Source organism: Oncorhynchus gorbuscha, unplaced genomic scaffold (assembly GCF_021184085.1).
Source record: "Oncorhynchus gorbuscha isolate QuinsamMale2020 ecotype Even-year unplaced genomic scaffold, OgorEven_v1.0 Un_scaffold_857, whole genome shotgun sequence".
Taxonomy (NCBI): domain Eukaryota; kingdom Metazoa; phylum Chordata; class Actinopteri; order Salmoniformes; family Salmonidae; genus Oncorhynchus; species Oncorhynchus gorbuscha.
This window is the reverse complement of record NW_025745846.1, coordinates 329-26,500: the sequence shown is the minus strand read 5'-3', so window position 1 is coordinate 26,500 and position 26,172 is coordinate 329. Positions and strand designations below refer to the sequence as shown.

The window sequence follows — 26,172 nt, the reverse complement described above, 5'->3', positions numbered from 1 at the left end:
AATAGGAGAGAGAGAATAGGAGAGAGAGAATAGGAGAGAGAGAAAAGGAGAGAGAGAGAATAGGAGAGAGAGAAAAGGAGAGAAAAGGAGAGAGAGAAAAGAGAGAGAGAGAGAGAATAGGAGAGAGAGAATAGGAGAGAGAGAATAGGAGAGAGAGAATAGGAGAGAGAGAAAAGGAGAGAGAGAGAAATAGGAGAGAGAGAAAAGAGAAAAGGAGAGAGAAAAAGAAGAGAGAGAGAATAGGAGAGAGAGAAAAGGAGAGAGAGAATAGGAGAGAGAGAAAAGGAGAGAAAAGGAGAGAGAGAATAGGAGAGAGAGAAGAATAGGAGAGAGAGAATAGGAGAGAGAAAAGGAGAGAGAGAGAATAGGAGAGAGAGAATAGGAGAGAGAGAAAAGGAGAGAGAGAGAATAGGAGAGAGAGAAAAGGAGAGAAAAGGAGAGAGAGAATAGGAGAGAGAGAATAGGAGAGAGAGAATAGGAGAGAGAGAAAAGGAGAGAAAAGGAGAGAGAGAATAGGAGAGAGAGAGAATAGGAGAGAGAGAATAGGAGAGAGAGAAAAGGAGAGAGAGAGAATAGGAGAGAGAGAATAGGAGAGAGAGAATAGGAGAGAGAGAAAAGGAGAGAGAGAGAATAGGAGAGAGAGAAAAGGAGAGAAAAGGAGAGAGAGAATAGGAGAGAGAGAATAGGAGAGAGAGAATAGGAGAGAGAGAAAAGGAGAGAGAGAGAATAGGAGAGAGAGAAAAGGAGAGAGAGAGGGAGAAAAGGAGAGAGAGAATAGGAGAGAGAGAGAATAGGAGAGAGAGAAAAGGAGAGAGAGAGGGAGAAAAGGAGAGAGAGAATAGGAGAGAGAGAAAAAGGAGAGAGAGAAAAGGAGAGAGAGAATAGGAGAGAGAGAAAAGGAGAGAGAGAAAAGAGAGAGAGAAAAGGAGAGAGAGAAAGGAGAGAGAGAAAGGAGAGAGAGAAAAGGAGAGAGAGAAAAGGAGAGAGAGAATAGAGAGAGAGAAAAGGAGAGAGAGAAAAGGAGAGAGAAAAGGAGAGAGAGAAAAGGAGAGAGAGAATAGGAGAGAGAGAAAAGGAGAGAGAAAAGGAGAGAGAGAGAGAGAGAAAAGGAGAGAGAGAATAGGAGAGAGAGAAAAGGAGAGAGAGAAAAGGAGAGAGAGAGAGAAAGAGAGAAATAGGAGAGAGAGAGAAAGGAGAGAGAGAAAAGAAGAGAGAAAAGGAGAGAGAGAAAGGAGAGAGAAAAGGAGAGAGAGAAAAAGAGAGAGAAAAGGAGAGAGAGAGGGAGAAAAGGAGAGAGAGAATAGGAGAGAGAGAATAGGAGAGAGAGAATAGGAGAGAGAGAAAAAAGGAGAGAGAGAATAGGAGAGAGAGAATAGGAGAGAGAGAATAGGAGAGAGAGAGAGAATAGGAGAGAGAGAAAAGGAGAGAAAAAGAGAGAGAAAAAAGAGAGAGAATAGAGAAGAAGGAGAGAGAGAATAGGAGAGAGAGAATAGGAGAGAGAGAGAATAGGAGAGAGAAATAGGAGAGAGAGAAAAGGAGAGAGAAAGGAGAGAGAGAAAGAAGAGAGAGAGAATAGGAGAGAGAGAAAAGGAGAGAGAGAATAGGAGAGAGAGAAAAGAGAGAAAAGGAGAGAGAGAATAGGAGAGAGAGAATAGGAGAGAGAGAATAGGAGAGAGAGAATAGGAGAGAGAGAAAAGGAGAGAGAGAAATAGGAGAGAGAGAAAAGGAGAGAGAAAAGGAGAGAGAGAAAAGGAGAGAGAGAATAGGAGAGAGAGAATAGGAGAGAGAGAATAGGAGAGAGAGAAAAGGAGAGAGAGAATAGGAGAGAGAGAAAAGGAGAGAGAGAATAGGAGAGAGAGAAAAGGAGAGAGAGAATAGGAGAGAGAGAAAAGGAGAGAGAGAAAGGAGAGAGAGAAAAGGAGAGAGAGAATAGGAGAGAGAGAAAAGGGAGAGAAAAGGAGAGAGAGAATAGGGAGAGAGAGAATAGGAGAGAGAGAATAGGAGAGAGAGAGAAAGGAGAGAGAGAATAGGAGAGAGAGAAAAGGAGAGAAAAGGAGAGAGAGAATAGGAGAGAGAGAATAGGAGAGAGAGAAAAGGAGAGAGAGAATAGGAGAGAGAAAAAGGAGAGAGAGAGAATAGGAGAGAGAGAAAAGGAGAGAGAGAAAAAGGAGAGAAAAGGAGAGAGAGAATAGGAGAGAGAGAATAGAGAGAGAGAATAGGAGAGAGAGAAAAGGAGAGAGAGAGAAAAAGGAGAGAGAGAAAAGGAGAGAGAGAATAGGAGAGAGAGAAAAAGGAGAGAAAAAGGAGAGAGAGAATAGGAGAGAGAGAATAGGAGAGAGAGAATAGGAGAGAGAGAAAAGGAGAGAGAGAGAATAGGAGAGAGAGAAAAGGAGAGAAAAGGAGAGAGAGAAAAGAAGAGAGAGAGAATAGGAGAGAGAGAATAGGAGAGAGAGAATAGGAGAGAGAGAATAGGAGAGAGAGAAAAGGAGAGAGAGAGAATAGGAGAGAGAAAAGGAGAGAAAAGGAGAGAGAGAAAAAGAAGAGAGAGAGAGAGAATAGGAGAGAGAGAAAAGGAGAGAGAGAATAGGAGAGAGAAAAGGGAGAGAAAAGGAGAGAGAGAATAGGAGAGAGAGAGAATAGGAGAGAGAATAGGAGAGAGAGAAAAGAGAGAGAAATAGGAGAGAGAGAATAGGAGAGAGAGAATAGGAGAGAGAGAAAAGGAGAGAGAGAGAAAGAGAGAGAGAGAGAAAAAGGAGAGAGAGAATAGGAGAGAGAGAATAGGAGAGAGAGAATAGGAGAGAGAGAAAAGGAGAGAAAAGGAGAGAGAGAATAGGAGAGAGAGAAATAGGAGAGAGAGAAATAGGAGAGAGAGAAAAGGAGAGAGAGAAGGAGAGAGAGAATAGGAGAGAGAGAATAGGAGAGAGAGAAAGGAGAGAGAGAGAATAGGAGAGAGAAAAAGGAGAGAAAAGGAGAGAGAGAATAGGAGAGAGAGAATAGGAGAGAGAGAATAGGAGAGAGAGAAAAGGAGAGAGAGAAATAGGAGAGAGAGAAAAGGAGAGAGAGAGGGAGAAAAGGAGAGAGAGAATAGGAGAGAGAGAAATAGGAGAGAGAAAAAGGAGAGAGAGAGGGAGAAAGGAGAGAGAGAAAAGGAGAGAGAAAAGGAGAGAGAGAAAAGAAGAGAGAGAAAAGGAGAGAGAGAAAAGGAGAGAGAGAAAAGGAGAGAGAGAAAAGGAGAGAGAGAAAAGGAGAGAGAGAATAGGAGAGAGAAAAGGAGAGAGAGAAAAGGAGAGAGAGAAAAGAGAGAGAGAGAAAAGGAGAGAGAGAATAGGAGAGAGAGAATAGGAGAGAGAGAAAAGGAGAGAAAAGGAGAGAGAGAAAAGAAGAGAGAGAGAATAGGAGAGAGAGAAAAGGAGAGAGAGAAAAGGAGAGAGAGAATAGGAGAGAGAGAAAAGGAGAGAGAGAAAAGGAGAGAGAGAAAAGAAGAGAGAGAGAATAGGAGAGAGAGAATAGGAGAGAGAGAGAATAGGAGAGAGAGAAAAGGAGAGAAAAGGAGAGAGAGAAAAGAAGAGAGAGAGAATAGGAGAGAGAGAATAGGAGAGAGAGAAAAGGAGAGAGAGAGAGAGAGAAAGGAGAGAGAGAAAGGAGAGAGAGAAAAGGAGAGAGAGAAAAGAGAGAGAGAAAAGGAGAGAGAGAAAGGAGAGAGAGAAAAAAGAGAGAGAAAAGGAGAGAGAAAAAGAGAGAGAGGGAGAAAAGGAGAGAGAGAATAGGAGAGAGAGAAGGAGAGAGAGAGAGAAAAGGAGAGAGAGGAGAGAGAGAATAGGAGAGAGAGAATAGGAGAGAGAGAAAGGAGAGAGAGAAAAGGAGAAAAGGAGAGAAAAAGGAGAGAGAGAGAATAGGAGAGAGAGAAAAGAAGAGAGAAATAGGAGAGAGAGAATAGGAGAGAGAGAAATAGGAGAGAGAAATAGGAGAGAGAGAAAAGGAGAGAAAAGGAGAGAGAGAAAAGAAGAGAGAGAGAATAGGAGAGAGAGAAAAGGAGAGAGAGAATAGGAGAGAGAGAAAAGGAGAGAAAAGGAGAGAGAGAATAGGAGAGAGAGAGAATAGGAGAGAGAGAATAGGAGAGAGAGAATAGGAGAGAGAGAAAAGGAGAGAGAGAGAATAGGAGAGAGAGAAAAGGAGAGAAAAGGAGAGAGAGAAAAGAAGAGAGAGAGAATAGGAGAGAGAGAAAAGGAGAGAGAGAATAGGAGAGAGAGAAAAGGAGAGAAAAGGAGAGAGAGAATAGGAGAGAGAGAATAGGAGAGAGAGAATAGGAGAGAGAGAAAAGGAGAGAGAGAGAATAGGAGAGAGAGAAAAGGAGAGAGAAAAGGAGAGAGAGAATAGGAGAGAGAGAATAGGAGAGAGAGAATAGGAGAGAGAGAATAGGAGAGAGAGAATAGGAGAGAGAGAAAAGGAGAGAGAGAAAATAGGAGAGAGAGAAAGGAGAGAGAGAAAAGGAGAGAAAAGGAGAGAGAGAATAGGAGAGAGAGAATAGGAGAGAGAGAATAGGAGAGAGAGAAAAAGGAGAGAGAGAAATAGGAGAGAGAGAAAAGGAGAGAGAGAATAGGAGAGAGAGAAAAGGAGAGAAAAGGAGAGAGAGAATAGGAGAGAGAGAAAAGGAGAGAGAGAATAGGAGAGAGAGAAAAGGAGAGAGAGAAAATAGGAGAGAGAGAAAAGGAGAGAAAAGGAGAGAGAGAAAAGAAGAGAGAGAAATAGGAGAGAGAGAATAGGAGAGAGAGAATATGAGAGAGAGAATAGGAGAGAGAGAAAAGGGAGAGAGAGAAATAGGAGAGAGAGAAAGGAGAGAGGAGAGAAAAGAAGAGAGAGAGAATAGGAGAGAGAGAAAAGGAGAGAGAGAATAGGAGAGAGAAAAGGAGAGAAAAGGAGAGAGAGAAATAGGAGAGAGAAGAATAGGAGAGAGAGAATAGGAGAGAGAGAGAAAGGAGAGAGAGAAATAGGAGAGAGAGAATAGGAGAGAGAGAATAGGAGAGAGAGAAAAGGAGAGAGAGAAATAGGAGAGAGAGAAAAGGAGAGAAAAGGAGAGAGAGAATAGGAGAGAGAGAATAGGAGAGAGAGAATAGGAGAGAGAGAAAAGGAGAGAGAAAGGAGAGAGAGAGATAGGAGAGAGAGAAATAGGAGAGAGAAATAGGAGAGAGAGAAAAGGAGAGAGAGAGAATAGGAGAGAGAGAATAGGAGAGAGAGAATAGGAGAGAGAGAAAAGGAGAGAGAGAATAGGAGAGAGAGAAAAGGAGAGAAAAGGAGAGAGAGAATAGGAGAGAGAGAATAGGAGAGAGAGAATAGGAGAGAGAGAAAAGGAGAGAGAGAGAATAGGAGAGAGAGAAAAGGAGAGAAAAGGAGAGAGAGAAAAGGAGAGAGAGAATAGGAGAGAGAGAAAAGGAGAGAGAGAATAGGAGAGAGAGAAAAGGAGAGAAAAGGAGAGAGAGAATAGGAGAGAGAGAGAATAGGAGAGAGAGAATAGGAGAGAGAGAATAGGAGAGAGAGAAAAGGAGAGAAAAGGAGAGAGAGAAAAGAAGAGAGAGAGAATAGGAGAGAGAGAAAAGGAGAGAGAGAATAGGAGAGAGAGAATAGGAGAGAAAAGGAGAGAGAGAATAGGAGAGAGAGAATAGGAGAGAAAAGGAGAGAGAGAAAAGAAGAGAGAGAGAATAGGAGAGAGAGAATAGGAGAGAGAGAGAAATAGGAGAGAGAAAAAGGAGAGAAAAGGAGAGAGAGAAAGAGAGAGAGAGAATAGGAGAGAGAGAAAAGGAGAGAGAGAATAGGAGAGAGAGAAAAGGAGAGAAAAGGAGAGAAGAAAAAGGAGAGAGAGAAAAGGAGAGAGAGAGAGAGAGAAAGGAGAGAGAGAGAAAAGGAGAGAGAGAATAGGAGAGAGAGAAAAGGAGAGAGAGAGAGAGAAAAGGAGAGAGAGAATAGGAGAGAGAGAATAGGAGAGAGAGAATAGGAGAGAGAGAGAAAAGGAGAGAGAGAAAAGGAGAGAGAGAAAAGAAGAGAGAGAGAATAGGAGAGAGAGAAAAGAAGAGAGAGAGAATAGGAGAGAGAGAAAAGAAGAGAGAGAATAGGAGAGAGAGAATAAGAGAGAGAGAAAAGGAGAGAATAGGAGAGAGAGAAAAGGAGAGAAAAGGAGAGAGAGAAAAGGAGAGAGAGAAAAGGAGAGAATAGGAGAGAGAGAAAAGGAGAGAATAGGAGAGAGAGAAAAGAAGAGAGAGAGAATAGGAGAGAGAGAAAAGAAGAGAGAGAATAGGAGAGAGAGAATAAGAGAGAGAGAAAAGGAGAGAATAGGAGAGAGAGAAAAGGAGAGAAAAGGAGAGAGAGAAAAGGAGAGAGAGAAAAGGAGAGAATAGGAGAGAGAGAAAAGGAGAGAATAGGAGAGAGAGAATAGGAGAGAGAGAAAAGAAGAGAGAGAATAGGAGAGAGAGAATAAGAGAGAGAGAAAGAAGAGGAGAGAATAGGAGAGAGAGAAAAAGGAGAAAAGGAGAGAGAGAAAAGGAGAGAGAGAAAAGGAGAGAATAGGAGAGAGAGAAAAGGAGAAATAGGAGAGAGAGAAATAGGAGAGAGAGAAAAGAAGAGAGAGAAAGGAGAGAGAGAAAGGAGAAATAGGAGAGAGAGAATAGGAGAGAGAGAATAGGAGAGAGAGAAAAGGAGAGAAAGGAGAGAGAGAAGAGAGAGAGAGAAAAGGAGAGGGAGAAAAGGAGAGAGAGAAAGGAGATAATAGGAGAGAGAGAATAGGAGAGAGAGAAAAGGAGAGAGAGAAAAGGAGAGAGAGAAAAGGAGAGAATAGGAGAGAGAGAAAAGGAGAGAAAAGGAGAGAGAGAAAAGGAGAGAGAGAAAAGGAGAGAATAGGAGAGAGAGAAAAGGAGAGAAAAGGAGAGAGAGAAAAGGAGAGAGAGAAAAGGAGAGAGAGAAAAGGAGAGAGAGAAAAGGAGAGAGAGAAAAGAAGAGAGAGAAAAGGAGAGAGAGAAAAGGAGAGAGAGAAAAGGAGAGAAAAGGAGAGAGAGAAAAGGAGAGAGAGAGAGAGAAAAGGAGAGAGAGAAAAGGAGAGAGAGAAAAGGAGAGAGAGAAAAGGAGAGAGAAAAGGAGAGAGAGAATAGGAGAGAGAGAGAGAGAAAAGGAGAGAGAGAAAAGGAGAGAGAGAAAAGGAGAGAGAGAATAGGAGAGAGAGAAAAGGAGAGAGAGAGAGAGAAAAGGAGAGAGAGAAAAGGAGAGAGAGAAAAAGGAGAGAGAGAAAAGGAGAGAGAGAAAAGGAGAGAGAGAAAAGGAGAGAGAGAGGGAGAAAAGGAGAGAGAGAATAGGAGAGAGAGAAAAGAAGAGAGAGAATAGGAGAGAGAGAAAAGGAGAGAAAAGGAGAGAGAGAATAGGAGAGAGAGAAAAAGAGAGAGAGAGAAAAGGAGAGAGAGAAAAGGAGAGAGAGAAAGGAGAGAGAGAGAAAAGGAGAGAGAGAAAAGAGAGAGAGAGAAAAGGAGAGAGAGAGGGAGAAAAGGAGAGAGAGAATAGGAGAGAGAGAAAAGGAGAGAGAGAAAGGAGAGAGAGAAAAGGAGAGAGAGAAAAGGAGAGAGAGAAAAGGAGAGAGAGAAAAGGAGAGAGAGAAAAGGAGAGAGAGAAAAGGAGAGAGAGAAAAGGAGAGAGAGAAAAGGAGAGAGAGAATAGGAGAGAGAGAAAAGGAGAGAGAGGAGAGAGAGAAAAGGAGAGAGAGAATAGGAGAGAGAGAATAGGAGAGAGAGAATAGGAGAGAGAGAGGGAGAAAAGGAGAGAGAGAATAGGAGAGAGAATAGGAGAGAGAGAATAGGAGAGAGAGAAAAGGAGAGAGAGAGAGAGAAAAGGAGAGAGAGAGGGAGAAAAGGAGAGAGAGAGGGAGAAAAGGAGAGAGAGAATAGGAGAGAAAAGGAGAGAGAGGAAAGGAGAGAGAGAATAGGAGAGAGAGAAAAGGAGAGAGAGAATAGGAGAGAGAGAGGGAAAAGGAGAGAGAGAGGGAGAAAAGGAGAGAGAGAATAGGAGAGAGAAAGGAGAGAGAAAAGGAGAGAGAATAGGAGAGAGAGAATAGGAGAGAGAGAGGAGAAAAGGAGAGAGAGAATAGGAGAGAGAGAAAGGAGAGAGAGAAAGGAGAGAGAGAATAGGAGAGAGAGAAAAGGAGAGAGAGAAAAGGAGAGAGAGAAAAGGAGAGAGAGAAAGGAGAGAGAGAAAAGGAGAGAGAGAAAGGAGAGAGAGAAAAGGAGAGAGAGAAAAGGAGAGAGAGAAAAGGAGAGAGAGAAAAGGAGAGAGAGAAAAGGAGAGAGAGAAAAGGAGAGAGAGAATAGGAGAGAGAGAATAGGAGAGAGAGAAAGGAGAGAGAGAAAAGGAGAGAGAGAGGGAGAAAAGGAGAGAGAGAATAGGAGAGAGAGAAAAGGAGAGAGAGAAAAGGAGAGAGAGAAAAGGAGAGAGAGAGGGAGAAAAGGAGAGAGAGAATAGGAGAGAGAGAAAAGGAGAGAGAGAATAGGAGAGAGAGAAAAGGAGAGAAAAGGAGAGAGAGAAAAGGAGAGAGAGAATAGGAGAGAGAGAAAAGGAGAGAGAGAGAAAAGGAGAGAGAGAATAGGAGAGAGAGAATAGGAGAGAGAGAAAAGGAGAGAGAGAGAGAAAAGGAGAGAGAGAAAAGGAGAGAGAGAAAAGGAGAGAGAGAAAAGGAGAGAGAGAGGGAGAAAAGGAGAGAGAGAATAGGAGAGAGAGAAAAGGAGAGAGAGAAAAGGAGAGAGAGAAAATGAGAGAGAGAGGGAGAAAATGAGAGAGAGAATAGGAGAGAGAGAATAGGAGAGAGAGAAAAGGAGAAAAGGAGAGAGAGAAAAGGAGAGAGAGAAAAGGAGAGAGAGAAAAGGAGAGAGAGAATAGGAGAGAGAGAAAAGAAGAGAGAGAAAGGAGAGAGAGAAAAGGAGAGAGAGAAAAGGAGAAAAGGAGAGAGAGAAAAGGAGAGAGAGAAAAGGAGAGAGAGAATAGGAGAGAAAAGGAGAGAGAGGAAAGGAGAGAGAATAGAGAGAGAGAGGAGAGAGAAAAAGAGAGAGAGAGAGAGAGAAAAGGAGAGAGAGAGAGAGAGAAAAGGAGAGAGAGAGGGAGAAAAGGAGAGAGAGAATAGGAGAGAAAAGGAGAGAGAGGAAAGGAGAGAGAGAATAGGAGAGAGAGAAAAGGAGAGAGAGAAAGGAGAGAGAGAGGGAGAAAAGGAGAGAGAGAGGGAGAAAAGGAGAGAGAGAATAGGAGAGAAAAGGAGAGAGAGAAAAGGAGAGAGAAATAGGAGAGAGAGAATAGGAGAGAGAGAGAGAGAAAAGGAGAGAGAGAATAGGAGAGAGAGAAAAGGAGAGAGAGAAAAGGAGAGAGAGAATAGGAGAGAGAGAAAAGGAGAGAGAGAGAAAAGGAGAGAGAGAAAAGGAGAGAGAGAATAGGAGAGAGAGAAAAGGAGAGAGAGAATAGGAGAGAGAGAAAAGGAGAGAGAGAAAAGGAGAGAGAGAAAAGGAGAGAGAGAGAGAAAAGGAGAGAGAGAGGGCGAAAAGGAGAGAGAGAAAAGGAGAGAGAGAAAAGGAGAGAGAGAATAGGAGAGAGAGAAAAGAAGAGAGAGAATAGGAGAGAGAGAATATGAGAGAGAGAATAGGAGAGAGAGAGGGAGAAAAGGAGAGAGAGAAAAGGAGAGAGAGAAAAGGAGAGAGAGAAAAGGAGAGAGAGAATAGGAGAGAGAGAAAAGGAGAGAGAGAGAGAGAAAAGGAGAGAGAGAGGGCGAAAAGGAGAGAGAGAAAAGGAGAGAGAGAATAGGAGAGAGAGAAAAGGAGAGAGAGAAAAGGAGAGAGAGAAAAGGAGAGGGAGAAAAGGAGAGGGAGAAAAGGAGAGAGAGAATAGGAGAGAGAGAAAAGGAGAGAGAGAATAGGAGAGAGAGAAAAGGAGAGAGAGAAAAGGAGAGGGAGAAAAGGAGAGAGAGAATAGGAGAGAGAGAAAAGGAGAGAGAGAGAGAGAAAAGGAGAGAGAGAGGGCGAAAAGGAGAGAGAGAAAAGGAGAGAGAGAAAAGGAGAGAGAGAATAGGAGAGAGAGAAAAGAAGAGAGAGAATAGGAGAGAGAGAAAAGGAGAGAGAGAAAAGGAGAGAGAGAAAAGGAGAGAGAGAAATAGAAGAGAGATGGACGAAGAGGAGGATAGAGCGATAGGGATAGATGTAGAGATAGAGAAAGGGTTAGAGGCTCCAGGGAAGAGGTGTCTTATTATGGGATCTAGGTCACCCCCTTTAATCACACACAGACACACACAACTATAGGTTTAATCACTATGGTTACACACACACACACATCACTACACACACAGACCCACACAGAACACATAGGTTTAATCACTATGGACACAGACCCACACAGAACTACACACACAATCACTACACACACAGACACACACAGTGAGAAGGGATGAAGTTACACAGTAAAGAGATGAGGGAAGGTGGATTAATGGTTAGAACTATAGGTTTAATCACTATGGTTACAGACCCCCTAGAACTATAGATTTAATCACTATGGATACAGACCCCCTAGAACTATAGGTTTAATCACTATGGTTACAGACCCACTAGAACTATAGGTTTAATCACTATGGTTACAGACCCACTAGAACTATAGATTTAATCACTATGGATACAGACCCCCTAGAACTATAGGTTTAATCACTATGGTTACAGACCCCATAGAACTATAGATTTATTCACTATGGATATGTGTGTGTGTGTGTGTGTGTGTGTGTGTGTGTGTGTGTGTGTGTGTGTGTGTGTGTGTGTGTGTGTGTGTGTGTGTGTGTGTGTGTGTGTGTGTGTGTGTGTGTGTGTGTGTGTGTAGGTTGTCTCCTCTGCACCATGCTGCTCTGAGCGGGAACAAGGAGCTGATCTCTCTACTGTTGGAGGCTCAGGCCACAGTGGACATTAAGGACCAGAACGGTAACACTCCCTTCAAACACACACACACACACACACACACACACACACACACACACACACACACACACACACACACACACACACACACACACACACACACACACACACACACACACGTAGTCTGATTCTGTGTGTTCCTCTGGTGTGTTGTGGGTCGTAGTCTGATTCTGTGTGTTCTTCTGGTGTGTTGTGGGTCGTAGTCTGATTCTGTGTGTTCCTCTGGTGTGTTGTGGGTCGTAGTCTGATTCTGTTTGTACCTCTGGTGTGTTGTGGGTCGTAGTCTGATTCTGTGTGTTCCTCTGGTGTGTTGTGGGTCGTAGTCTGATTCTGTGTGTTCCTCTGGTGTGTTGTGGGTCGTAGTCTGATTCTGTGTGTTCCTCTGGTGTGTTGTGGGTCGTAGTCTGATTCTGTGTGTTCCTCTGGTGTGTTGTGGGTCGTAGTCTGATTCTGTGTGTTCCTCTGGTGTGTTGTGGGTCGTAGTCTGATTCTGTGTGTTCCTCTGGTGTGTTGTGGGTCGTAGTCTGATTCTGTGTGTTCCTCTGGTGTGTTGTGGGTCGTAGTCTGATTCTGTGTGTTCCTCTGGTGTGTTGTGGGTCGTAGTCTGATTCTGTGTGTTCCTCTGGTGTGTTGTGAAGTCTGATTCTGTGTGTTCCTCTGGTGTGTTGTGGGTCGTAGTCTGATTCTGTGTGTTCCTCTGGTGTGTTGTGGGTCGTAGTCTGATTCTGTGTGTTCCTCTGGTGTGTTGTGAAGTCTGATTCTGTGTGTTCCTCTGGTGTGTTGTGGGTCGTAGTCTGATTCTGTTTGTTCCTCTGGTGTGTTGTGAAGTCTGATTCTGTGTGTTCCTCTGGTGTGTTGTGAAGTCTGATTCTGTGTGTTCCTCTGTGGTTGCCGTAGGTATGCGTCCACTGCACTACGCGGCGTGGCAGGGGAAGACTGAGCCAATGAAAATGCTCCTGAAGGCGGGATCATCAGTCAACATCCAATCAGACGAGGGCCAGATCCCACTGCACCTATCAGCACAGCACGGACATTACGACGGAGTAACGACACACACACACAACGACACACACACACAACGACACACACACACAACGACACACACACACACACACACACACAACTACACACACACACACAACAACACACACACAACGACACACACACAACGACACACACACACAACGACACACACACAACGACACACACACACAACGACACACACACAACGACACACACACACAACGACACACACACAACGACACACACACACAACGACACACACAACTACACACACACACACAACAACACACACAACGACATACACACACACAACGACACACACACACACAACGACACACACAACGACACAAACACACACAACGACACACACACACAACGACACACACAACGACACACACACACAACGACACACACACACAACGACACACACACACACAACGACACACACACACACAACGACACACACACACACAACGACACACACACACACACACACACACAACGACACACACACACACACACACACAACGACACACACACAACGACACACACACAACGACACACACAACGACACACACACACAACGACACACACACACAGCGTTCACACACACACAACGACACACACACACACAACGACACACACACACACACACACACACACGACACACACACACACACACCACACACAACGACACACACACACACAACACACACACACACACACACACAACGACACACACACACAACGACACACACACACAACGACACACACACAACGACACACACACACAACGACACACACACAATGACACACACACACAACGACACACACACACAACGACACACACACACAACGACACACACAATGACACACACACAACAACACACACACACAACGACACACACAACAACACACACTCACAACGACACACACACACAATGACACACACACACAACGACACACACAACGACACACACACAACGACACACACACACAACGACACACACACACAACGACACACACACAACGACACACACACACAACGACACACACACACAACGACACACACACACACAACGACACACACACACACAACGACACACACACACACACACACACACAACGACACACACACATCGACACACTCACACAACGACACACACACACATCGACACACACAAACAACGACACACACACAACGACACACACACAACGACACACACACACCGACACACACACAACGACACACACACACAACGACACACACACACACACACACACACACAACGACACACACACACACACACACACACACACAACGACACACACACACGACACACACACACACGACACACACACACACACAACGACACACACACACAACGACACACACACACACACACACACAACGACACACACACACACACACACAACGACACACACACACAACGACACACACAACGACACACACAACGACAAACACAACGACACACACACACAACGACACACACACACACACACAACGACACACACAACGACACACAAGGACACACACAACGACACACACACACAATGACACACACACACACACAACGACATACACACACACAACGACACACACACACACACAACGACACACACACCGACACAAACACACACAACGACACACACACACAACGACACACACAACGACACACACACACAACGACACACACACACACAACGACACACACACACACAACGACACACACACACACACCGACACACACACACACACACACACACAACGACACACACACACACACACACACACACACACACACACACAACGACACACACACAACGACACACACAACGACACACACACAACGACACACACACACAGCGACACACACACACAACGACACACACACACACAACGACACACACACACACACACACACAACGACACACACACACAACGACACACACAACGACACACACACACAACGACACACACACACACACACACAACGACACACACACACAACGACACACACACACAACGACACACACACAACGACACACACACACAACGACACACACACAATGACACACACACACAACGACACACACACACAACGACACACACACACAACGACACACACAATGACACACACACAACAACACACACACAACGACACACACACAACACACACTCACACAACACACACACACACACACACACACACACAACGACACACACAACGACACACACACACACACACACACAACGACACACACACAACGACACACACTCACAACGACACACACACACAACGACACACACACACAACGACACACACACACAACGACACACACACACACAACACACACACAACGACACACACACACACACACAACGACACACACACACACACACACACACACACACACACACACGACACACACAAACAACGACACACACACACAACGACACACACACAACGACACACACACACCGACACACACACAACGACACACACACACAACGACACACACAACGACACACACACACACAACGACACACACACAACGACACACACACACACACAACGACACACACAACGACACACACACACAACGACACACACACACACACAACGACACACACACACAACGACACACACACAACGACACACACACCGACACACACACACACACACACACAACGACACACACACACAACGACACACACAACGACACACACACACAACGACAAACACAACGACACACACACACAACGACACACACACACACACACACACAACGACACACACAACGACACACAAGGACACACACACCGACACACACACACAATGACACACACACACACACAACGACACACACACACACACAACGACACACACACACACAACGACACACACACACAACGACACACACACAACGACACACACACAACACACAAACACAACGACACACACACACACAACGACACACACAACGACACAAACACACACAACGACACACACACACAACGACACACACACACACACACAACGACACACACACACAACGACACACACACACACAACGACACACACACACACAACGACACACACACACAACGACACACACACACAACGACACACACACACAACGACACACACACAATGACACACACACAATGACACACACACAACGACACACACACACAACGACACACACACACAACGACACACACACAACGACACACACACAACGACACACACACACAACGACACACACACAACGACACACACACACACACACACACAACGACACACACACACAACGACACACACACACAACGACACACACACACACACGACACACACACACACAACGACACACACACACACGACACACACACACAACGACACACACACACACACACACACAACGACACACACACAATGACACACACACACAACGACACACACACACAACGACACACACACACAACGACACACACAATGACACACACACAACAACACACACACACAACGACACACACACACAACGACACACACACACACAACGACACACACACACAACGACACACACAACGACACACACACAACGACACACACACACAACGACACACACACACAACGACACACACAACGACACACACTCACAACGACACACACACACAACGACACACACACACAACGACACACACACACAACGACACACACACACACAACGACACACACACACAACGACACACACACACAACGACACACACACAATGACACACACACAACGACACACACACACAACGACACACACACACAACGACACACACAACGACACACACACACACACACACACAACGACACACACACACACACACACACGACACACACTCACAACGACACACACACACAATGACACACACACAACGCCATACACACGGCACACACACACACAACGACACACACACAACGACACACAAACACAACGACACACACACACAACGCCATACACACGGCTATACACACACACAACGACACACACACAACGACACACAAACACAACGACACACACACAACGACACACAAACACAACGACACACACAACGACACACACTCACAACGACACACACACACAACGACACACACAAGTGCCATAATTGGTGTCTCAGGGGCTGTTTCGAGGGGTAAAAAAAGTCAGATCTTTCCAAAACTGCATAAATGTGATTAGGCAACCCCCATGAACTGTAAATCAGTCATTCTTCCCATAAAATTTCAAAGGAAAACTAAATCACACACACAGCTTGGATGGTTTGTATCAGTTTGGTGTCAGAATGATATCTAATTGACTGATGGACGGTGACTTGCTGGTGACTCTTGTCCATTTGCAATATGTTTAAACAGTGAGGTACCATCACCAAAAGTGACATTCTGAAATCAACCCTAACGAGCCATTGAGATGAACCAGAATCACTGCCCAGCCATCCCGAGTTCATCGGGCCAGTCAATTTCACATTCCTGCAGGATTTTTATAGCATGACAAATTCATGATGGTAAATCCCCATTGAACCATATTGCAAATGCACGTGCACTTGCAATATGGTTCAACAGTAAAAAACATCACCAAATGGACATGATGAAATCAACACAACGAGTGATGGAAAGGTACAACTATCACTGCCAGGCCATCCTGTGTTCATCAGGCCAGTCAATTTAGCATTTCTGTAGGATTTTGAGCATGTCAAATTTCTTATGGCATTTGGCCCCCAAAAAAGTGACTTTTGACTTTGACTTTTGACTTCCTATGAAATCATATTGCAAATGGACAAAACATATTCCTTATGCGCAAGTAAACCCCGTGTATCTCTCTGTCTCTCTGTGTTCAGTCTGAGATGTTGTCCCAGTCTAACTCCGTGTATCTCTCTGTCTCTCTGTGTTCAGTCTGAGATGTTGTCCCAGTCTAACTCCGTGTATCTCTCTGTCTCTCTGTGTTCAGTCTGAGATGTTGTCCCAGTCTAACCCTGTGTATCTCTCTGTCTCTCTGTGTTCAGTCTGAGATGTTGTCCCAGTCTAACTCCGTGTATCTCTCTGTCTCTCTGTGTTCAGTCTGAGATGTTGTCCCAGTCTAACTCCTGTGTATCTCTCTGTCTCTCTGTGTTCAGTCTGAGATGTTGTCCAGTCTAACCCTGTGTATCTCTCTGTCTCTGTGTGTTCAGTCTGAGATGTTGTCCCAGTCTAACCCTGTGTATCTCTCTGTCTCTCTGTGTTCAGTCTGAGATGTTGTCCCAGTCTAACCCTGTGTATCTCTCTGTCTCTCTGTGTTCAGTCTGAGATGTTGTCCCAGTCTAACCCTGTGTATCTCTCTGTCCCTCTGTGTTCAGTCTGAGATGTTGCTGCAGTCTAACCCTGTGTATCTCTCTGTCTCTCTGTGTTCAGTCTGAGATGTTGTCCCAGTCTAACCCCATGTATCTCTCTGTGTTCAGTCTGAGATGTTGTCCCAGTCTAACCCCGTGTATCTCTCTGTGTTCAGTCTGAGATGTTGTCCCAGTCTAACCCTGTGTATCTCTCTGTCTCTCTATGTTCAGTCTGAGATGTTGTCCCAGTCTAACCCTGTGTCTCTCTCTGTCTCTCTGTGTTCAGTCTGAGATGTTGTCCCAGTCTAACCCTGTGTCTCTCTCTGTCTCTCTGTGTTCAGTCTGAGATGTTGTCCCAGTCTAACCCTGTGTATCTCTCTGTCTCTCTGTGTTCAGTCTGAGATGTTGTCCCAGTCTAACCCTGTGTATCTCTCTGTCTCTCTGTGTTCAGTCTGAGATGTTGTCCCAGTCTAACCCTGTGTATCTCTCTGTCTCTCTGTGTTCAGTCTGAGATGTTGTCCCAGTCTAACCCTGTGTCTCTCTCTGTCTCTCTGTGTTCAGTCTGAGATGTTGTCCCAGTCTAACCCTGTGTCTCTCTCTGTCTCTCTGTGTTCAGTCTGAGATGTTGTCCCAGTCTAACCCCGTGTATCTCTCTGTCTCTCTGTGTTCAGTCTGAGATGTTGTCCCAGTCTAACCCTGTGTATCTCTCTGTCTCTCTGTGTTCAGTCTGAGATGTTGCCCCAGTCTAACCCCGTGTATCTCTCTGTCTCTCTGTGTTCAGTCTGAGATGTTGTCTGCAACCCTGTGTATCTCTGTCTCTCTGTGTTCAGTCTGAGATGTTGTCCCAGTCTAACCCTGTGTATCTCTCTGTCTCTCTGTGTTCAGTCTGAGATGTTGCTGCAGTCTAACCCTGTGTATCTCTCTGTCTCTCTGTGTTCAGTCTGAGATGTTGCTGCAGCACCAGTCTAATCCGTGTATCTCTCTGTCTCTCTGTGTTCAGTCTGAGATGTTGCTGCAGCACCAGTCTAATCCGTGTATCTCTCTGTCTCTCTGTGTTCAGTCTGAGATGTTGCTGCAGCACCAGTCTAATCCGTGTATCTCTCTGTCTCTCTGTGTTCAGTCTGAGATGTTGCTGCAGCACCAGTCTAACCCCGTGTATCTCTCTGTCTCTCTGTGTTCAGTCTGAGATGTTGCTGCAGCACCAGTCTAATCCGTGTATCTCTCTGTCTCTCTGTGTTCAGTCTGAGATGTTGCTGCAGCACCAGTCTAATCCGTGTATCTCTCTGTCTCTCTGTGTTCAGTCTGAGATGTTGCTGCAGCACCAGTCTAATCCGTGTATCTCTCTGTCTCTCTGTGTTCAGTCTGAGATGTTGCTGCAGCACCAGTCTAATCCGTGTATCTCTCTGTCTCTCTGTGTTCAGTCTGAGATGTTGCTGCAGCACCAGTCTAATCCGTGTATCTCTCTGTCTCTCTGTGTTCAGTCTGAGATGTTACTGCAGCACCAGTCTAATCCGTGTATCTCTCTGTCTCTCTGTGTTCAGTCTGAGATGTTGTCCCAGTCTAACCCTGTGTATCTCTCTGTCTCTCTGTGTTCAGTCTGAGATGTTACTGCAGCACCAGTCTAACCCGTGTATCTCTCTGTCTCTCTGTGTTCAGTCTGAGATGTTGCTGCAGCACCAGTCTAATCCGTGTATCTCTCTGTCTCTCTGTGTTCAGTCTGAGATGTTACTGCAGCACCAGTCTAATCCGTGTATCTCCGACACGGCCGGTAAGACTCCTCTGGACCTGGCCTGTGAATTTGGACGAGTGGGGGTGAGTCACACACACACACACACACACACACACACACACACACACGCGCACACGCGCACACACACACACACACACACACACACACACACACACACACACACACACACACACACACACACACACACACACACACACACACACACACACACACACACACACACACACACACACACACACAGTAGTAATGTGTGTATAATGTGTACAGGTGGTGTCTCCTCAGTAGTAATGTGTGTATAATGTGTACAGGTGGTGTCTCCTCAGTAGTAATGTGTGTATAATGTGTACAGGTGGTGTCTCCTCAGTAGTAATGTGTGTATAATGTGTACAGGTGGTGTCTCCTCAGTAGTAATGTGTGTATAATGTGTACAGGTGGTGTCTCCTCAGTAGTAATGTGTGTATAATGTGTATAGGTGGTGTCTCCTCAGTAGTAATGTGTGTATAATGTGTATAGGTGGTGTCTCCTCAGTAGTAATGTGTGTATAATGTGTACAGGTGGTGTCTCAGTAGTAATGTGTGTATAATGTGTACAGGTGGTGTCTCCTCAGTAGTAATGTGTGTATAATGTGTACAGGTGGTGTCTCAGTAGTAATGTGTGTATAATGTGTACAGGTGGTGTCTCAGTAGTAATGTGTGTATAATGTGTACAGGTGGTGTCTCAGTAGTAATGTGTGTATAATGTGTATAGGTGGTGTCTCCTCAGTAGTAATGTGTGTATAATGTGTATAGGTGGTGTCTCCTCAGTAGTAATGTGTATAATGTGTACAGGTGGTGTCTCAGTAGTAATGTGTGTATAATGTGTACAGGTGGTGTCTCCTCAGTAGTAATGTGTGTATAATGTGTACAGGTGGTGTCTCCTCAGTAGTAATGTGTGTATAATGTGTATAGGTGGTGTCTCAGTAGTAATGTGTGTATAATGTGTACAGGTGGTGTCTCCTCAGTAGTAATGTGTGTATAATGTGTATAGGTGGTGTCTCAGTAGTAATGTGTGTATAATGTGTACAGGTGGTGTCTCAGTAGTAATGTGTGTATAATGTGTATAGGTGGTGTCTCCTCAGTAGTAATGTGTGTATAATGTGTACAGGTGGTGTCTCCTCAGTAGTAATGTGTGTATAATGTGTACAGGTGGTGTCTCCTCAGTAGTAATGTGTGTATAATGTGTATAGGTGGTGTCTCCTCAGTAGTAATGTGTGTATAATGTGTACAGGTGGTGTCTCAGTAGTAATGTGTGTATAATGTGTACAGGTGGTGTCTCAGTAGTAATGTGTGTATAATGTGTACAGGTGGTGTCTCCTCAGTAGTAATGTGTGTATAATGTGTATAGGTGGTGTCTCAGTAGTAATGTGTGTATAATGTGTACAGGTGGTGTCTCCTCAGTAGTAATGTGTGTATAATGTGTACAGGTGGTGTCTCCTCAGTAGTAATGTGTGTATAATGTGTATAGGTGGTGTCTCCTCAGTAGTAATGTGTGTATAATGTGTATAGGTGGTGTCTCCTCAGTAGTAATGTGTGTATAATGTGTACAGGTGGTGTCTCCTCAGTAGTAATGTGTGTATAATGTGTATAGGTGGTGTCTCCTCAGTAGTAATGTGTGTATAATGTGTACAGGTGGTGTCTCCTCAGTAGTAATGTGTGTATAATGTGTACAGGTGGTGTCTCCTCAGTAGTAATGTGTGTATAATGTGTACAGGTGGTGTCTCCTCAGTAGTAATGTGTGTATAATGTGTATAGGTGGTGTCTCCTCAGTAGTACTGTGTGTATAATGTGTACAGGTGGTGTCTCCTCAGTAGTAATGTGTGTATAATGTGTATAGGTGGTGTCTCCTCAGTAGTAATGTGTGTATAATGTGTACAGGTGGTGTCTCCTCAGTAGTAATGTGTGTATAATGTGTACAGGTGGTGTCTCCTCAGTAGTAATGTGTGTATAATGTGTACAGGTGGTGTCTCCTCAGTAGTAATGTGTGTATAATGTGTACAGGTGGTGTCTCCTCAGTAGTAATGTGTGTATAATGTGTATAGGTGGTGTCTCAGTAGTAATGTGTGTATAATGTGTACAGGTGGTGTCTCCTCAGTAGTAATGTGTGTATAATGTGTATAGGTGGTGTCTCCTCAGTAGTAATGTGTGTATAATGTGTATAGGTGGTGTCTCCTCAGTAGTAATGTGTGTATAATGTGTACAGGTGGTGTCTCCTCAGTAGTAATGTGTGTATAATGTGTATAGGTGGTGTCTCCTCAGTAGTAATGTGTGTATAATGTGTATAGGTGGTGTCTCCTCAGTAGTAATGTGTGTATAATGTGTACAGGTGGTGTCTCCTCAGTAGTAATGTGTGTATAATGTGTATAGGTGGTGTCTCCTCAGTAGTAATGTGTGTATAATGTGTACAGGTGGTGTCTCAGTAGTAATGTGTGTATAATGTGTACAGGTGGTGTCTCAGTAGTAATGTGTGTATAATGTGTACAGGTGGTGTCTCCTCAGTAGTAATGTGTGTATAATGTGTATAGGTGGTGTCTCCTCAGTAGTAATGTGTGTATAATGTGTACAGGTGGTGTCTCAGTAGTAATGTGTGTATAATGTGTACAGGTGGTGTCTCAGTAGTAATGTGTGTATAATGTGTACAGGTGGTGTCTCAGTAGTAATGTGTGTATAATGTGTACAGGTGGTGTCTCCTCAGTAGTAATGTGTGTATAATGTGTATAGGTGGTGTCTCCTCAGTAGTAATGTGTGTATAATGTGTATAGGTGGTGTCTCCTCAGTAGTAATGTGTGTATAATGTGTACAGGTGGTGTCTCAGTAGTAATGTGTGTATAATGTGTACAGGTGGTGTCTCCTCAGTAGTAATGTGTGTATAATGTGTACAGGTGGTGTCTCCTCAGTAGTAATGTGTGTATAATGTGTATAGGTGGTGTCTCAGTAGTAATGTGTGTATAATGTGTACAGGTGGTGTCTCCTCAGTAGTAATGTGTGTATAATGTGTATAGGTGGTGTCTCAGTAGTAATGTGTGCATAATGTGTACAGGTGGTGTCTCAGTAGTAATGTGTGTATAATGTGTATAGGTGGTGTCTCCTCAGTAGTACTGTGTGTATAATGTGTACAGGTGGTGTCTCCTCAGTAGTAATGTGTGTATAATGTGTACAGGTGGTGTCTCCTCAGTAGTAATGTGTGTATAATGTGTACAGGTGGTGTCTCCTCAGTAGTAATGTGTGTATAATGTGTACAGGTGGTGTCTCAGTAGTAATGTGTGTATAATGTGTACAGGTGGTGTCTCCTCAGTAGTAATGTGTGTATAATGTGTACAGGTGGTGTCTCAGTAGTAATGTGTGTATAATGTGTACAGGTGGTGTCTCCTCAGTAGTAATGTGTGTATAATGTGTACAGGTGGTGTCTCAGTAGTAATGTGTGTATAATGTGTACAGGTGGTGTCTCAGTAGTAATGTGTGTATAATGTGTACAGGTGGTGTCTCAGTAGTAATGTGTGTATAATGTGTATAGGTGGTGTCTCCTCAGTAGTAATGTGTGTATAATGTGTATAGGTGGTGTCTCCTCAGTAGTAATGTGTGTATAATGTGTACAGGTGGTGTCTCAGTAGTAATGTGTGTATAATGTGTACAGGTGGTGTCTCCTCAGTAGTAATGTGTGTATAATGTGTACAGGTGGTGTCTCCTCAGTAGTAATGTGTGTATAATGTGTACAGGTGGTGTCTCAGTAGTAATGTGTGTAAAATGTGTACAGGTGGTGTCTCAGTAGTAATGTGTGTATAATGTGTACAGGTGGTGTCTCCTCAGTAGTAATGTGTGTATAATGTGTACAGGTGGTGTCTCAGTAGTAATGTGTGTATAATGTGTACAGGTGGTGTCTCCTCAGTAGTAATGTGTGTATAATGTGTACAGGTGGTGTCTCCTCAGTAGTAATGTGTGTATAATGTGTACAGGTGGTGTCTCCTCAGTAGTAATGTGTGTATAATGTGTACAGGTGGTGTCTCCTCAGTAGTAATGTGTGCATAATGTGTATAGGTGGTGTCTCCTCAGTAGTAATGTGTGTATAATGTGTACAGGTGGTGTCTCCTCAGTAGTAATGTGTGTATAATGTGTACAGGTGGTGTCTCCTCAGTAGTAATGTGTGTATAATGTGTACAGGTGGTGTCTCCTCAGTAGTAATGTGTGTATAATGTGTACAGGTGGTGTCTCAGTAGTAATGTGTGTATAATGTGTACAGGTGGTGTCTCCTCAGTAGTAATGTGTGTATAATGTGTACAGGTGGTGTCTCCTCAGTAGTAATGTGTGCATAATGTGTATAGGTGGTGTCTCCTCAGTAGTAATGTGTGTATAATGTGTACAGGTGGTGTCTCCTCAGTAGTAATGTGTGTATAATGTGTACAGGTGGTGTCTCAGTAGTAATGTGTGTATAATGTGTACAGGTGGTGTCTCCTCAGTAGTAATGTGTGTATAATGTGTACAGGTGGTGTCTCCTCAGTAGTAATGTGTGTATAATGTGTACAGGTGGTGTCTCCTCAGTAGTAATGTGTGTATAATGTGTACAGGTGGTGTCTCCTCAGTAGTAATGTGTGTATAATGTGTACAGGTGGTGTCTCCTCAGTAGTAATGTGTGTATAATGTGTACAGGTGGTGTCTCCTCAGTAGTAATGTGTGTATAATGTGTATAGGTGGTGTCTCCTCAGTAGTAATGTGTGTATAATGTGTACAGGTGGTGTCTCCTCAGTAGTAATGTGTGTATAATGTGTACAGGTGGTGTCTCCTCAGTAGTAATGTGTGTATAATGTGTACAGGTGGTGTCTCCTCAGTAGTAATGTGTGTATAATGTGTACAGGTGGTGTCTCCTCAGTAGTAATGTGTGTATAATGTGTACAGGTGGTGTCTCCTCAGTAGTAATGTGTGTATAATGTGTACAGGTGGTGTCTCCTCAGTAGTAATGTGTGTATAATGTGTATAGGTGGTGTCTCCTCAGTAGTAATGTGTGTATAATGTGTACAGGTGGTGTCTCCTCAGTAGTAATGTGTATAATGTGTATAGGTGGTGTCTCCTCAGTAGTAATGTGTGTATAATGTGTACAGGTGGTGTCTCCTCAGTAGTAATGTGTGTATAATGTGTACAGGTGGTGTCTCCTCAGTAGTAATGTGTGTATAATGTGTACAGGTGGTGTCTCAGTAGTAATGTGTGTATAATGTGTATAGGTGGTGTCTCAGTAGTAATGTGTGTATAATGTGTACAGGTGGTGTCTCCTCAGTAGTAATGTGTGTATAATGTGTACAGGTGGTGTCTCAGTAGTAATGTGTGTATAATGTGTATAGGTGGTGTCTCAGTAGTAATGTGTGTATAATGTGTACAGGTGGTGTCTCCTCAGTAGTAATGTGTGTATAATGTGTACAGGTGGTGTCTCCTCAGTAGTAATGTGTGTATAATGTGTACAGGTGATGTCTCCTCAGTAGTAATGTGTGTATAATGTGTACAGGTGGTGTCTCCTCAGTAGTAATGTGTGTATAATGTGTATAGGTGGTGTCTCCTCAGTAGTAATGTGTGTATAATGTGTACAGGTGGTGTCTCCTCAGTAGTAATGTGTGTATAATGTGTACAGGTGGTGTCTCCTCAGTAGTAATGTGTGTATAATGTGTATAGGTGGTCCAGCTGCTCCTCAGTAGTAATGTCTGTGCAGCGATGATCGAGCCGAAGCCGTCGAACCCCAACGGCGTCTCTCCTCTTCACCTGGCCGCCAAGAACGGACACATCGATGTCATACGGTCAGGACATGACTTCATCATCATCATCATCACTCTGACATCATCATCATCATCACCACTCTGACTTCATCATCATCATCATCACTCTGACATCATCATCATCATCATCCCTCTGACATCATCACTGTTTTTATGTGTTTATATTGTGTGTTTGCTGATCGAATCAGGAATAGACGTTATAGACATTAACAGTGTGTGTGTGTTTGTGTTTCTGTGTGTGTGTGTGTGTGTGTGTGTGTGTGTGTGTGTGTGTGTGTGTGTGTGTGTGTGTGTGTGTGTGTGTGTGTGTGTGTGTGTGTGTGTGTGTGTGTGTGTGTGTGTGTGTGTGTGTGTTTGCGTGTGTGCGTGTGTGGTCAGTCTGCTGATCCAAGCAGGTATAGACATCAACAGACAGTCAGAGTCGGGACGGCGCTGCATCAGGCAGCTCTCTGTGGAAAGACTGAGGTGGTGAGACTGCTGTTGGATGTGAGTACAACTGTTTCTAACACTGACCTCTAGCCCTGACCTCTAGCCCTCTTATCCTGACCTCTATTCCTGACCTCTAGCCCTGACCTCTAGCCCTGACCTCTAGCTCTGATTTCTAGCCCTGACCTCTAGCCCTGACCTCTAGCCCTGACCTCTAGCCCTGACCTGTAGCCCTGACCTCTAGCCCTGACCTCTAGCCCTGACCTGTAGCTCTGATTTCTAGCCCTGACCTCTAGCCCTCTAGCCCTGACCTCTAGCCCTGACCTCTATTCCTGACCTCTAGCCCTGACCTGTAGCCCTGACCTCTAGCCCTCTAGCCCTGACCTGTAGCCCTGACATCTAGTCCTGGTCTCTTGCCCTCTAGCCCTAAACTCTAACCTAACCACTAGCCCTGTCCTCTAGCCCATAGCCCGATCTTTGATCAGGTGCTTCTACACCTGCATTGCTTGCTGTTTGGGGTTTTAGGCTGGGTTTCTGTACAGCACTTTGAGATATCAGCTGATGAAAGAAGGGCTATATAAATACATTTGATTTGATTTGATTTGACCTGACCTCTAGCCCTGACCTTATACCTCTAGCCCTGACCTCTAACCCTCTTGCACATATATCCACATGTTCTAAGCCAGAACCGTCCAGAGTAGTGATGCTAGTTGGGCGGGCGGGGACTGGCAGCGATCGGTTGAAGAGCATGCATTTAGTTTTACTTGCGTTTAAGAGCAGTTGGAGTCCACGGATGGAGTGTTGTGGGAGCATTGAAGCTCAATTGGAGGTTTGTTAACACAGT

The 26,172-nt window shown here is 44.5% G+C and overlaps 1 protein-coding gene across 1 annotated transcript in view; it reads left to right on the top strand.

Moving 5' to 3' along the window:
- The window catches only part of LOC124020571 (caskin-1-like), a gene marked incomplete at its 3' end in the record, with an annotated part of 49,217 nt that extends 23,847 nt beyond the window's left edge, over positions 1 to 25,370 (top strand). Inside the window, exons 3-7 of the mRNA XM_046335812.1 lie at positions 10,870 to 10,967; positions 11,862 to 12,007; positions 19,078 to 19,173; positions 24,802 to 24,923; positions 25,281 to 25,370. Coding sequence (XP_046191768.1) covers positions 10,870 to 10,967; positions 11,862 to 12,007; positions 19,078 to 19,173; positions 24,802 to 24,923; positions 25,281 to 25,370 — 552 coding nt within the window. The remainder of the gene's footprint in view (positions 1 to 10,869; positions 10,968 to 11,861; positions 12,008 to 19,077; positions 19,174 to 24,801; positions 24,924 to 25,280) is intronic.
- Between the last annotated feature and the right edge of the window lie 802 nt (positions 25,371 to 26,172).